Consider the following 12,921-nt stretch of genomic DNA (forward strand, 5'->3'; position numbering starts at 1 on the left):
AATCAATAAAAACATATTCTTGAGTGTTTAAAAAAAGGAAAAGAAAAGGAAGTCAACTACATCAACTTAAAGAAAATATTTAAGGTAGTAGAAAGGAGGTATGTATATGGCAAACAGTAAACAGGTGCATGAATAACAATATTTAGGAAACTTGGCCAAGGCGCTACTCATCCCTGTAGCCTGTGTGAATTATTAGCAGAAGGAGTTGGATCAGCACCTTGGAGAGCACACGTGCTGGGTCTGGGAGGGGCCCCAGCCCCAGCCGCAGCCGCATCCTCGTGGCCTCCTTAGTGACAGTCGGGCTCTCAAACACGAAAGCAGAAGGCTAGGGATTTGTTTTCACCTCTCAGGTTCTGATTTTAGTGCTTCTTAGATGCATATAGAGCAGTGGTTCTCAACCTTGGCTGCACATTAGAATCACCTGGGAATCTTTTTAAAATCCTGATTTCTGGGCCTCATCCTCCAGAAATTCTGCTTCTTTGTTACTAATGTTGTGGCCCCACCACCATAACAAAGAAACAGAATTTCCGGAGGATGAGGCCCAGAAATCAGGATTTTAAAAAGATTCCCAGGTGATTCTAATGTGCAGACAGGGTTGAGAACCACTGATATAGAGTAACAGACCTGGATGGGACTTTTTGAAATGATAAATGTAATATGTGAGCCCCAGCTTCTAAAGGCTTTCCACTTTTTTCTTTTCCTTTCATACACTAACTTCCTATTTGATTTACCCCCAGCTTAAGCTGTGCTTCAGGAAAAGCAGCACTAGCACCTGGAACGTTCCATGATTTGAACCAAGGAAATGTCACTGGGAGGAGGAGCTTGAAGTCCTCTGCGTGTGGGTGTGATAGATGGGGAGTTTTAAAGGGGAAAGCAGAAGGTCTCTTGTGTCCCCAAGAAAAACTCCAACAGCAGCTGAAAAGCAGAGAGTGTAGCTGAGAGATTAGCTGCTACGTGGAAGGGGTGTTACTATAGGTCACGGGTGGCAGCGGGAAAGCCGCGAGGAGCTTCTGCAGCAGCCCAGTGGAGTACACGGTTAGCGTAGGTCGCATGGGGAGCGTGGAGAGAAGTGTCAGTGCACGACGTGCTCTGGGGAAGCAGGTGCTGGGACTCACCAGCTGACTCACAGCTGGTGTACGAGCAGGGTGAGGGCAACTCCAGGATAACTCATATCTTACTTAGGCTACAGAGATGGGAAAGAAACTTGTATTCTTTGCACACCCAAGTTCATGGTATGAGATTTATACTAGACATATCTGTGGCACACAAAGGGCTTAAAAGGCTCAACGCAACACTAAACAAGTCATGAATACTTATAATACCATCTCAGGTTCAGTAAAACAGTCTCTCCAGGCATCTATAAAAGCATTCAGAACCACTCTACGAGGCCCAGGGTCATCCTTCAACTGTGCTGCTATGTGAAAGGCACTGTCTCCATTCTTGGATGCAAGAGTGATCTTTTCCAAAAGGCAAATCTGATTGTGTCACTTCTCTGCTTAAAATCTTTCAGAGGCTCCCCACTGCGCTGTGAGTAAAATCCAAACTCCCAACCACAGCTCATAAGGCTATGCATGACCAGGCCCTGCCCATCTCTTCAACCTCACATCCTACTACCTCCCTCCTTCATGACATTTTGGCCCCAACTCCTTCTGATGGTACCTAAAATGTACCAAGCCCTCCCTACCCCAGGGCCTTTGCACATGCTGTTCTCTCCTAGCTCTTTGAATGTTTAGCTTGTTCATTCTCATCCTCAGGTCTCAGTTTGTATGTCACCTTCTCAGCCTTTTTAGTAATTTTTTCCTGGAGCAGGTACAACCACCAAACCACACTGTACCTTGCCAAAGCTGCCTTTCCCAAGCACCATCAGGAAGTTAAAATCACTCAGCTTCATCCGGTCCCTGTTCCCATTGTTGTCAAATTTGGCTATGGTGTTGGTAGTTTTTTCTTCTGGAGTCTTGGGTGTCTGGCCGATCTTGGCCCTCTGGAGGGGGAAACACAAGACACATCATTAAAAAGCCAAGTCATAAACTGGGGGGAAAAAAAGACACATCATTAAGGTTTGACGATGCCTTTGTAGGAAGACACATATAGACATGCATGGTGTGGTTCCTGCCACTCACACACCCCTATCCCATGAAAAGCATGGCCAACAGCCCACTCTGCAAGGCCAGAACCTGGAGGCCATCCTTGGCACCTCCATTTCTCTCGAAGCCCTCACATCTCACCAGGAGCAGTCACCTTTTCCTCCTCGCGGCCTCTAGAATTCATCTTCTTTCCATCTCCACCAACATCACCTGCCATCAGCCCTCACCTGGACAGTCACCTTGGTTCCCTCCACACTGGGCTTCACATGAAGCCAGAGCAAGATTCCACTTCCTCACACCCAACCGAGTCACTACCTGCTTAAAATGCTTCAGTGGTGACTCATTTTTAGGATAAAGACCTTGAAGCATGTACTGGCCAATATGGCCCAGCACGATTGGGCCCTACCTGGCTCTCCCACCACATCACTCCTTGAGCCCTTCTTCCCTGCAACCCAGCTTCATTCTTTCACCTCCCACCTCAGGGCCTTTGCACGTGCTCTTGCTTCTCTCTGGATGGCTATTCTCTCCCCTTCCTTCCTTCATCAACTTAGTTAACCCAGTTTCACTTCCTCAGGCAAGTCTTCCTTGTTTCCTTGTGTCTGGACTAGGTGTCCCTACTAGTATTTGCTTCCTTCTTTCATTTCACCTCCCATTTATACTGGATGATAACTGTCTGTTCACTTTTTGCCCCAGGCGCACTGAAAACAGTGAGGGCACAGACTATATCTCATTCTCCACAGTTTCACTGACAACCAATATAGTTTCTGGTCAAATGGATAAATGAATGGGTGAGGCAATGGGGGAGGGACCTGCTTCTGTGAGCAGCAAAATAGTGACTCAAATGGCAGCAAATGCTCTGGAACAAGAAGAGATAGGAGAATAGCAGGGAGACCTGCAGCTGCCAGGGCCTTGTTACTGGATTTGCTTCTAGGAGTGAGAAAATTGTGGCATTAAAAGCTCAGCTTAGAATTCCCAACTCTGGCAGTGGACAAGCTGTGTAATCCTGGCTCACAACACTCCTCCACCAAACATCCCAGACCTTCCTGTCTCTGTCAGAGAAACAGGCAAAGGCCACAGATAACTTGGCCCCTCTGCACTCTCTTATTTCAGCCCCTTCTCCTTGCTATAGCCACATGGCCTCATTGCTGTTCTCTGAAAGCACCAAAAACATTCTTTTCCCAGGGCCTTTGCAATTGCTTTCTCTTGTGACTGGAGGTCTTTCCCCAGAGCTCCCTCACCTCTAAGAGAGCCCAAGTGCATGACATGAAATAGCTCTCAGCAATCTTCCTCCCCCTTATTTACTTTATTTTCTTCATATCTCTTATCACCACCTTACAAACCAGATATGTACTTATTTCTTAACTTATTGTCTTTCTCCTCACACTAGAACACAAGCTCCATGAGGACTGCCTACCACCACAGAGAGGCACTTACTTGCATTTGCTTAATGAGCCTTTCTAAATCTCAGTCCCCTTTCCAAGAAAATGAGTTAATGACATGAGAAAATGTATCACAAAGTTCTCAGCACCATTCCTGTCACTTAGTAGATGCTCAATGGATGGTAGACATTATTATTGTTGCATTACTCACTTGTCTTTATAAGACAAAGAGGCAACAAAAAGCTTTCTATGGGGTTTAATATCAGGGAAGATTCATTCATTCATTCAAGAAATACTTATTGAGTGCCTGCTACATGCCAGGTATTGCCCTAGATTCCGAGCCTCCATCAGGGAACAAAGCAGATACAGATGCTCAAAGAATTTGCATCCCAGCAGGAATTGGGTCCTCTGCACAAAATATATTTAGGAGTTATCCAGGTGAAGAACTTGGAGTCAGCAGCAGAAAGCCTTTACGGAGCCGACAACAAGACACATTCAAAGACTAGGTTGTCACAGGACCCTGGGAAGAGCACTCTGAGTTTAGGGAAGGGACCCAGTTAGAGGAGGCCAGTTTGAAACCTTTAGGAAGTGACTGCAGTCATCACGGTGAGAAATGGCGGGGCCTGACTCAGTGTCTGCAGTGTGGAGGGAATGAAGCGGGAGACAGACTTCTCAGGGCTGGACATGGATCGGGTGGGGGAGGTCAGGAGTGAAGGACAGCTCTGTTTGGAGCACCTGGGAGGGTGGTGGTGCTCTTCAGTGAGATGTGAAGTGGGGGAGGGTAAACTCTGGCATGTGAGTGGAAGGGGGAAGAGGTGGCCAGTCTGATTTCAGTCAGCAAGATTCCCCCTTCCCTTGAGCCTTAAAACTGCCAGGTGTCGGTCTCTTCCATGGGTGGTTCCACCAGCATTCTGCTGGTCATGCTGACAAAACATCCACCATTTTTTTTTTCGTTTTAATGTTTTAAAGGTTGAGGTGGATAGAGTGAAATGCATAAATCTTAGGTGTGCAGTTCTGTGAGTTCTGACAAATGTATACACACAAGTAACCCAAACCCCCATCAGGATGCAGAACATTTCCACCCTCAGGAAGTCCTGCAGCCCCTCCCACCTCCCCACACAGGACTCCCTGCTCCCACCTCCATCCCTGGAGGTCAGTGTTGTAGCGTCACCTACATGGAGCCAGAGGATGTGACACAATAAGAAGTATATGTTTGGTCTCTGCCCCTGGTTTTCCGGACAGAGAGCTCCTGAAACCCTTGGAATCTCCTGGGTGACAGGGCTGCGGGGAGCGTCCTTTGTTCTACTATTTGGCCTTTGATCCGAGTTCCTAAAGCCCTTGTGATTTCCTGGGGAATAGGAGCATCCTTTTTCCTAACACGGGGACTCCTGGTGGGCTCCTGAATGTCCTCTGGATGGAGGCTGTCCCAGCGGGACCAACCATGACTGGGAGCTTGGAACTTTCGGCCCCCATCTTCTGGGGCTGGAGATGGAGTTAATAACCGATCGATTGTGCCTGCATAATGAAGTCTCAGAAATTCCTCAAACTGTGGGGTGTGCAGAGCTTCTGGGCTGGTGGACACATGCACGTGCTGGGAGGGTGGTGCACCCAACCCCAGGGCCCGGTGGGACATCCTCTCCACACGGGGCTGCTGGCCCAGGACCCCTGTGGCCCTGCCTTGGGCTCCCCTGGTGCACGAGCGCACAACCCACTGGCAGGGCAAGCGGGACGTGCTAAGTTACCTCCCTGGAAGCAGCCCTCAGCACGAAAGGAAGGGCCCACCCAGGTGGGTACTTCAGCTTCCTGCCCCTCGATTGGGAACCCTGAGCACACATGCAGTTCCCAGCGGACAAAACCCCGGGTGCCCACAGCGTACATAGCTGACAGCACGTGCACTTCGGCCCCCCGCTTCCCGCACATCCCTTCGGACCTCCTCCAGAGAAATGCCTGCGCTCGAGTCCTTACAGTCCGTCCGCTGCTGGGGACTCGCAAGGCAGGGCAGTGAGCAGTGTGGGATGTGAGAAAGCGGCTGAACCTCTCGGGGCCTCATTGGGGAAAGAGACATGGGGCTGCCAATAGCATCTACCATTCAAAGTGGTCATGAGGAAATTCAACGAGTTAGTATTTCTAAAGCACTTAAAACAATACACGGCACATAGTTAGCACGTTTAAATCTAAGAACTCTAAGAAATTTTTTAGAAAAATCTCAGAAAACCCATTCTGAACATCCAGAATGGTGCCTTCCCTTCCCTGGCCCATGGGCAAGCCCACAATCAGAAGACAGTCCTTCAGCCCACTCCGACCTTCTGGAATGCACCACGCATGGCAGCTGCACCCCACACACCCCAACTGTGAAGTATGACCCCAACTCCAGCAGCTTGACTTTACCGTCACTCGGAATTTCTCCAGATCAGAGACTTGAAAATAATGTCTGAGTCATTCTAGGTGCTAATTGGTTATTGCACAGGAATTACAATTTCTCCCGTTCAAGGTCAACTGAAATTCCTCCGTGTGTCTGAGAACACCTCTCAGTCTGTTGGAAACGTGTTTTAGCCAACAGCTCTGGCCTGGAGCGATTATCACCCAGGTACACGCCAGCGCGCAGGCTCTTGCCGGGAGCACGGGACGAAACAGCCCGTTCCCTCACGCCAGGAACTGGCCCCGGCAAATGCTCTGCTCGCGCAGGAAACGTGTTCCTTGTGTTCCTTCTGCCCGAGGACAGAAGAAATCATTTTGCAAAGTTGCGACTTCATTGTGTATAAGGAAAGGCTGCCCTGGTGTTTTGTCACCCACAGTAACACACTTAACAGCAGCAAATAGACACGCCTTCAGGGGAGGGACAGAAACGGTCTTGGGAAGGACTGTTTATCAGTCAGTGTCCAGCTCTCAGCACGGCTGGGTGGGAAGTCCGTCCATCAGCGCCTCTGGCCTTGACCCAAGTGTACGGGAATGACCCTCAGTTACCAAGTTCAGCTTAAGCTCAAGGCCAGCATGCTGATTCCACTTGCTTCCAGGAAAGGATATCCCACTGGGTCAGGGCTGTCACCATCGTCCAGGTTTTGTGGAGGGCACAGGTTCAAGATATGGGTCAACACTCAAGTGCTGTTTCTGTCAAGTTCAGGGGAAAACTAACATGGCTCTCGAAATAAAAGGCAAATCCTTGCTATGGCCAGCACAGCCCTTCTGGACCTGCCCTCCCACTACAGCCCTGCCTCAGCTCACCTTCGGCTCTCCCTGCTCTCCCATAGTGCCTTGTGGCCGGTCTCATGCTGTGGCTGCCACTCCCTGCCACAGGGCCTTTGCACGTGCTACCCTCTCTGCACGGGATGCTTCCCCTCTTTACTTGGTAACTCCCGCTGCTGTTTCCTCAGGGACGCCAACCCCATGCTCCAGACAAGCTTACGTTCCCTCTACATCCTCAAAGTACCGTGGGCCTCTCGTCCAAAGAACGTTCCCTGGTTGTATTTTTTCATTTGCTTGTGAGGTTTTTGATAGATAGCAGTGATGGCGATCTGTTTTTCTAGCTATGCTGTACATTTTTTCAGTCAGTAAACCACCGCCGCTTATCTAAAATTGGTAAACATGAACAAAATCATGTTTTCCCTCATGGAACAACTTTAAAAACACTCAGTACACAAATAATGAAAGAACGCAGGCCCCTCTTCCCAAAACGCTTTCTCTGTGAAACTGGGATGTACCTACATCCAGTTGCTCTCAGGCAGATGAAAATAGGGTCTGCTTGGCCCCACAGAAGGGAAGGGAGTGTCGGAGGCAGAAGCAGAGCCAGCACTAGATCCCAAGGTCGGGGCCAAGGTCAGGGCTCGGACTCTTTGGAAGATACACCCACGGGTATTCCATGGAGTCACCAGCAGTCAGTTCCATTTTTCCACACGACAGCACCACCTGCCAATACACCCAACCCAGACTCTACCCCTCAGCAAACCCCCCAACTCAGCCGCCAGAACACATCACTGCTCTGTCACTGTGTTCACCATCACCCCCGCCCCCGACCACACCACCAAAACACCCGGCAGAGAACGAGCACTTTCCAGAAAAGTCTAAATCTGCAGGGGAGGCAGGGATGGCCTCACAAGGCAGGGACATTTAACTGAGGTCTTGAAGGGTACACGGGAGTGTTCTGGGGGACACGATGGCAAGGCCTGGAGTTAAGAAAGGCCGTGCTAGGAACAACGCCATGAATGGGACAGACATCACAGGCAGGCTCCCCCGGTTCTACGGAGGCAGAGAGACAGACAGCTCACCTCAAACTTCTGCCTCAGCTCCTCGTTGCCTTCGCCTCCTTCCGGCGGCACGGGCACATTGAAGTACTCGCCCTCCTCCTGGCTCAGCAGCTTAAACCTAAAGGGAGACAGGGCCAGGACAAATTCCATGACTCCACGCAGCAGGATCTCATCGGTAGAACCAGGGGAGGAGGCCTAGGTGAGCTCTACTCTAACAACATGCGGAGGGTTCTTGTTCTGGGGTGTGTGTGTGTGTGTGTAGCCAGGTGTGCTATGTATTTTTATTTTTGTAACTATTCTATGGACATCAGAAAAAGTACATTCTGTGTTTAAAGGATGTAACGTACTCTCGTTCTCTCCCCCCACAACTGTCTTAGTTATATCACTCCATACCGCAAGTTGGCGCCTACTGTTTGCCCGCGGGGTGATTTCTGTTCTGGAAGCTGCTCTGAAGCTCTCCGTGCCCGCGTTCCTGTCCCTGTCCCAGCACTGCGGTGCCCCCTTCTTTCACGCACGCTGCAGCGTGCTGCCCGGGCACTGGGCACTCGCATGGCTGTGCCCCAAAGTGCTCGGACTCAAGAGAAACAAACGCCTTCCGTGGCCAGAGACACGAGTCCTAGAGTCGGCCTCCGTCTCTGCCTGAGTCGCACTTCTGCCTTTGCCTCCAGGATACCCCTGGGCAAGCTGGCTAGGCCCCCTGAGGCTTGAGTTTTCTCATCTTTAAAGGGAATGAAAGCCTCTTTTTCATAGGATCATTGTGAAGCCAAGATATGATGATGCATGAAAAACGGGCAGAGTCCTGGCACTTAGCACGTGTTCAATAAAAGGCACATCATCACCATCACGGATAGTAATGTCATTAAATAAACTCGATGCTTCCATTTTCCCTGACCACCAAGACGCGTTCCCCAGTCGGCGAGAGGAGAGCGAGGCGAGGAAGGAAAGGGCGTCGGCAGGCATTCGAGTCAGGAGGGAGAGAGCCCCAAACGCCTCGCTCCGCAAGAGGCCTCCTAACCACGATTGGCATCATTCAACCCCTTTCTCCACAGTCCCTTTCTCCATTCACTAATCACCCCAGGCAGCTTCTACACATAAGGGCTCGGTGAGTCCAGGCAGAGGTGACCAGCCGGGCCTCCACATTTAATATCCAATTCTCCCCTTCACAGTTCCCACTGGAATTCCAAAAGGAACGCAAAAGAGAGAACATCTGTGTCTTTGCCAGAAGTCACACACGAAGGGTGCCCCGCACACAGCAAGGATTCTGGGAATCTCCACAAAGTAAAGTCACAGGACGAGGCATGGAGGGGGGTTTGGCACACTTTGTTCACCTTCGTGGATCTCGATAAATCTGGATATTATCAACTAATGATTTTCACTACATTATCTCTTTTTTAATAATAAATTCACTTTGAAAGGACACTTGATCTCTCTTATACATAAGGCCAACGTAACTTGTTACAAGGACCAGGTAATGTAAAAATATACACATATCAACTCAATGGTGCCCAAGTCTAAGTAGATGGTAGAACCGAAGGCTCTGCGCCCAGTGCCGCCTCCTTGTTAAAGCAGGAGGCGAGCGGCACCCAGCGGTGACATCCCTGCCTCCAGCGTGGCCACCCCGTCCGTCACTTAGCGGCCGTCCTAGTGGCCAGAGCGGCTGTCCCAGGACCCCAGGGCTTATATTCAAGTCACCCTTGTTTTACCTAAGAGTGGCCCCAAAGCCTAGGAGGCGTGAAGCTGGCATTGGATACGTCAAGAGAAGCCATGGGTGCTTCCTGTAGTGAACAGGTGTGTGTGTGGGAGAAACATGGCCTGTGCGGGTGCGGTACCATCAGGAGAGCAGTGGGGTCCACCCACGGATAAGAGGGGCTACTGTGGAAGCCGCTGGGAAGGGAATTAACACTCCACCTGCAGACCTTGCTTAAGCAACAACAGCTAGAACGCAACCTGTCAGAACATGGAGGAAATCTCTTCCCTCCAATGCCTGTTCGTTGTTTTTAAAGCTCGGAAGAAGTTAAGAGAGGAAAAACACATTAGCAAAATGTTCAGCTGAAATTCAAAGAGCACAACACAAACCTACAGGAAGGAGACAAAGAAGCGCAGACTTGATACACAAATCCCAGAGCCGATTCTCTGGGGGGAAACAACAATAAAACAGACGAACCTCTGGAAAAGAAGGGGAAGCAAGGCGACAGCATAAATAAAAGGAGGAACGGAGAGGAGAACCGGGCTCAGACAGAGCTGACGGCAAGGCAGCGGGGCCTGAGGCTGGCGCCCGCCGGGAGCCCCAGCTGCTCTCCGCCCCAGCCTCAGAGCAGCACGCAGCACCACTGGGAGAGCCCACAGCCTCAGACCCGGGCGTGACTTACTCCAGACCACAGAGAGTTAAAAGAATTCCTGGAACAAGAACCCACATTCCTAGAATTCAGTACATTTGAGCTAAAACAGAATCAGAGATGTTTTGGACCTGAATCTGAAGAGGGCATTCATCTGCAAAATCTGAAGAGGGCTTTTATTCTGCAAAAGGTCCCTCCCAACTACAATGTCATCGACTCCACAGCTTTCCTAAAAGGTGGAGGGGGCGGGGCTGTAATTACCCTGGAGAGCGGAGTCCTATCTGCTGAGAGGGCCAGGGCAGAGAGCTGACACGACTCCGACTCCGAGTCCCACAGCACCCCTCCCACTAGGAGGCTCTGTGGTCCGGCTCTGCCCCTGTGGCAGGAGGCAGGGTGCATGTGCTTGTGCTTAGGCTCTGCCTGCCATGACCTGGGCCGAACCCCAGCCCTGTCACTTCTGAGCTGTGTGCCCCCCACACCCCCACACCTTACTCTGATCCCAGGAACAGTGCTCCGCCCAGAGCGGCTGGAGAATTCACAGACCATGCAGGTGTACACATGTACACACTGGGACGTAGTCCTGACGTGCTGTCCCTCACCATGAAGCCATTTGTCCTCCCTGCACTCTGCTGTGGGGCCAGGAGGGCGGCGGTACCTGTGGGCACAGCCTGCCCTCTGGGGCCCAGAGAACCCTGGGAAGGAGAAGGGTGAGGGTGGGGGGAAAGCAGGAGCCTACAGGGAGGGCCAGAGAGAGCAGCTGCGGGTGGGGAAAGGTAGAGGGCTCTCCACGCAGGAGACTCCGACAGGAGGGGTAGGATGTGCTGAGGGGGTGCGCAGCCTGGCGGTGGCCTGGGGGTGGGACAAAGAGGACAATGTGGGGGGACCTCCCAGAGGCGAAGAGCAGGAGCTGGGACTCCAGCGTGAAGCCAGATGGGGCCCCACAGCTGCACAGCCCACCCATCCCCCCGCCCCGAGCTCACATGTAGTATAGGGGCTCTCTGCACATCTGGTCACCGCTCATCCGTGTGACTCCCGATCTGGCGAGTGGTCAGCCTAGTGCCAGCGACCCAGTGAGACGGTGCGGCGGTGGCTGCTGCTGCTGCAATAATCATCGTCTCCCAGTGTCTTCTCTCCGTCTCCCCAGACCCCCGGGTCCCATGCCCTTCCTCTGCCCTCTCTAGGCCTGACTTAAGGAGGAGGGACACGGAATCTGGGAGTGGTCACGGGGCAGTGTGCAAAGGTAACTCATCCATCTGTTAAGAACAATGATCCAAAACTTGGGGGAAAGGCAAGAAGATGACGGTGTGACCTGTTAATATCCTGCTGGAGCATTTTCTAATGAGCCCCTCCTCCCTCACAGCACTATCACCTGCTCCAACCCAGTGGGGCCCAGACGGCCCAGCTCTGCAGAGACGATGCTAACTTAGAGCGGGTGAGATTCGGTCCGCTGTCCCCAGGTCGACACCTGCTCAGCGGCCGTTTCCTCCGACTCCCGGTCATGTCAGCCTTCCTCCTACGGACACACACCTGCGGCCAGCGGCCCCCTCTCCTGGTTTCCTGGTGAGCTAGGGGAGCCCTGGCCGATTCTCCTTTGTGAGAATGGTGTCTTTAACCATTTGTGCATTGTGCTTCCAGGCACCTGATTCTTTTTTCTTTTTTGCCCTGGGCTCTGTCCTCTTGGCTTGTCTGCTCATGCCGTGATTCGCTCTCTAACTTCCTCCTCAAGGCCTCCCCCTCCGGAAGCCAGCTCCGCAGAGCACGTCTGTCCACATTCAGGTACTAGTACCTCCAGTGACAGACCGAGTGGACACGCAGGGCGAGTTTGAAGAAGCCCCTGGTCAGTAGGAGGAGAGACAGGCATTTGCAAGGTGGTCCCGGTGATCCAGTCTCTTTCTTACTACACCAGTTTGATTTGGACTGACTTTCACTTGTAACTGAAAAGGCCCCGAGACCACTGAGAAATGTTAAAATTCATTGTGCTGCAAGGCACCTGATTCTTTTTTCTTTTTTGCCCTGGGCTCTGTCCTCTTGGCTTGTCTGCTCATGCCGTGATTCACTCTCTAACTTCCTCCTCAAGGCCTCCCCCTCCGGAGGCCAGCTCCGCGGAGCACGTCTGCCCACACTCAGGTACTAGTACCTCCAGCGACAGACGGAGTGGACACGCAGGGCGAGTTTGAAGAAGCCCCTGGTCAGTAGGAGGAGAGACAGGCATTTGCAAGGTGGTCCCGGTGATCCGGTCTCTTTCTTGCTACACCAGTTTGATTTGGACTGACTTTCACTTGTAACTGAAAAGGCCCCGAGACCACTGAGAAATGCGAGAATTTCTCTTCCAGAAGCCAGAGCTGCCACGACCACTCTCCCAAACAGACAGCGCCAGTGGGACCTCCTTGCTGGGAACACTGGGCAAGGAGTTTCTGCCTGAGGAAGGGACCAGGGCAAAAGCTCAGACAAAGGAGACATGCTACTGCCTGGCCAGCCAGCGCCAGCGTGGCCACAGTCCCGGGAAGGAGACTTCTAAAGAGGCCCACATCTGGCAGTGGTGCACACGTCTTCGGGGTAAATTGTGAGAGCTGCTTTCTAGCCATGGGGCCAGTTAGGCCACATAACTGTGCGACGTGGGGCTGGTGTAAAACAATAGGGAGTGGTGGGGACTGTGACAAATACAAAATCCTGTCTAAGGGACATGAACTCTTCCACTGTTTTCATTCGATTGGGCCCAGTGTACCCAGATTTTTCTGGTTTTTCAAGACTTAAGTCCAGATTTTTATGGGAAGTCCTGACTTTTAAAATATTGGCAATTAATTCTTTTTCGTTCTTTTCAGCACGAGGACCAAATAAAACGTATCAGTGAGGCCAGTCCAGTCTACCAGCCTTCACTCTG

At 51.6% G+C, this 12,921-nt stretch overlaps 1 protein-coding gene across 1 annotated transcript in view; it reads right to left on the bottom strand.

Moving 5' to 3' along the window:
• The window catches only part of PRKCB (protein kinase C, beta), a gene marked incomplete at its 5' end in the record, with an annotated part of 187,455 nt that overhangs the window by 66,690 nt on the left and 107,844 nt on the right, over positions 1–12,921 (bottom strand). Inside the window, 2 exons of the mRNA XM_005862048.1 lie at positions 1,835–1,981; positions 7,726–7,822. Of these exons, the coding sequence (XP_005862110.1) occupies positions 1,835–1,981; positions 7,726–7,822 (244 nt within the window). The remainder of the gene's footprint in view (positions 1–1,834; positions 1,982–7,725; positions 7,823–12,921) is intronic.

Source organism: Myotis brandtii, unplaced genomic scaffold (genome assembly GCF_000412655.1).
Source record: "Myotis brandtii unplaced genomic scaffold, ASM41265v1 scaffold158, whole genome shotgun sequence".
Taxonomy (NCBI): domain Eukaryota; kingdom Metazoa; phylum Chordata; class Mammalia; order Chiroptera; family Vespertilionidae; genus Myotis; species Myotis brandtii.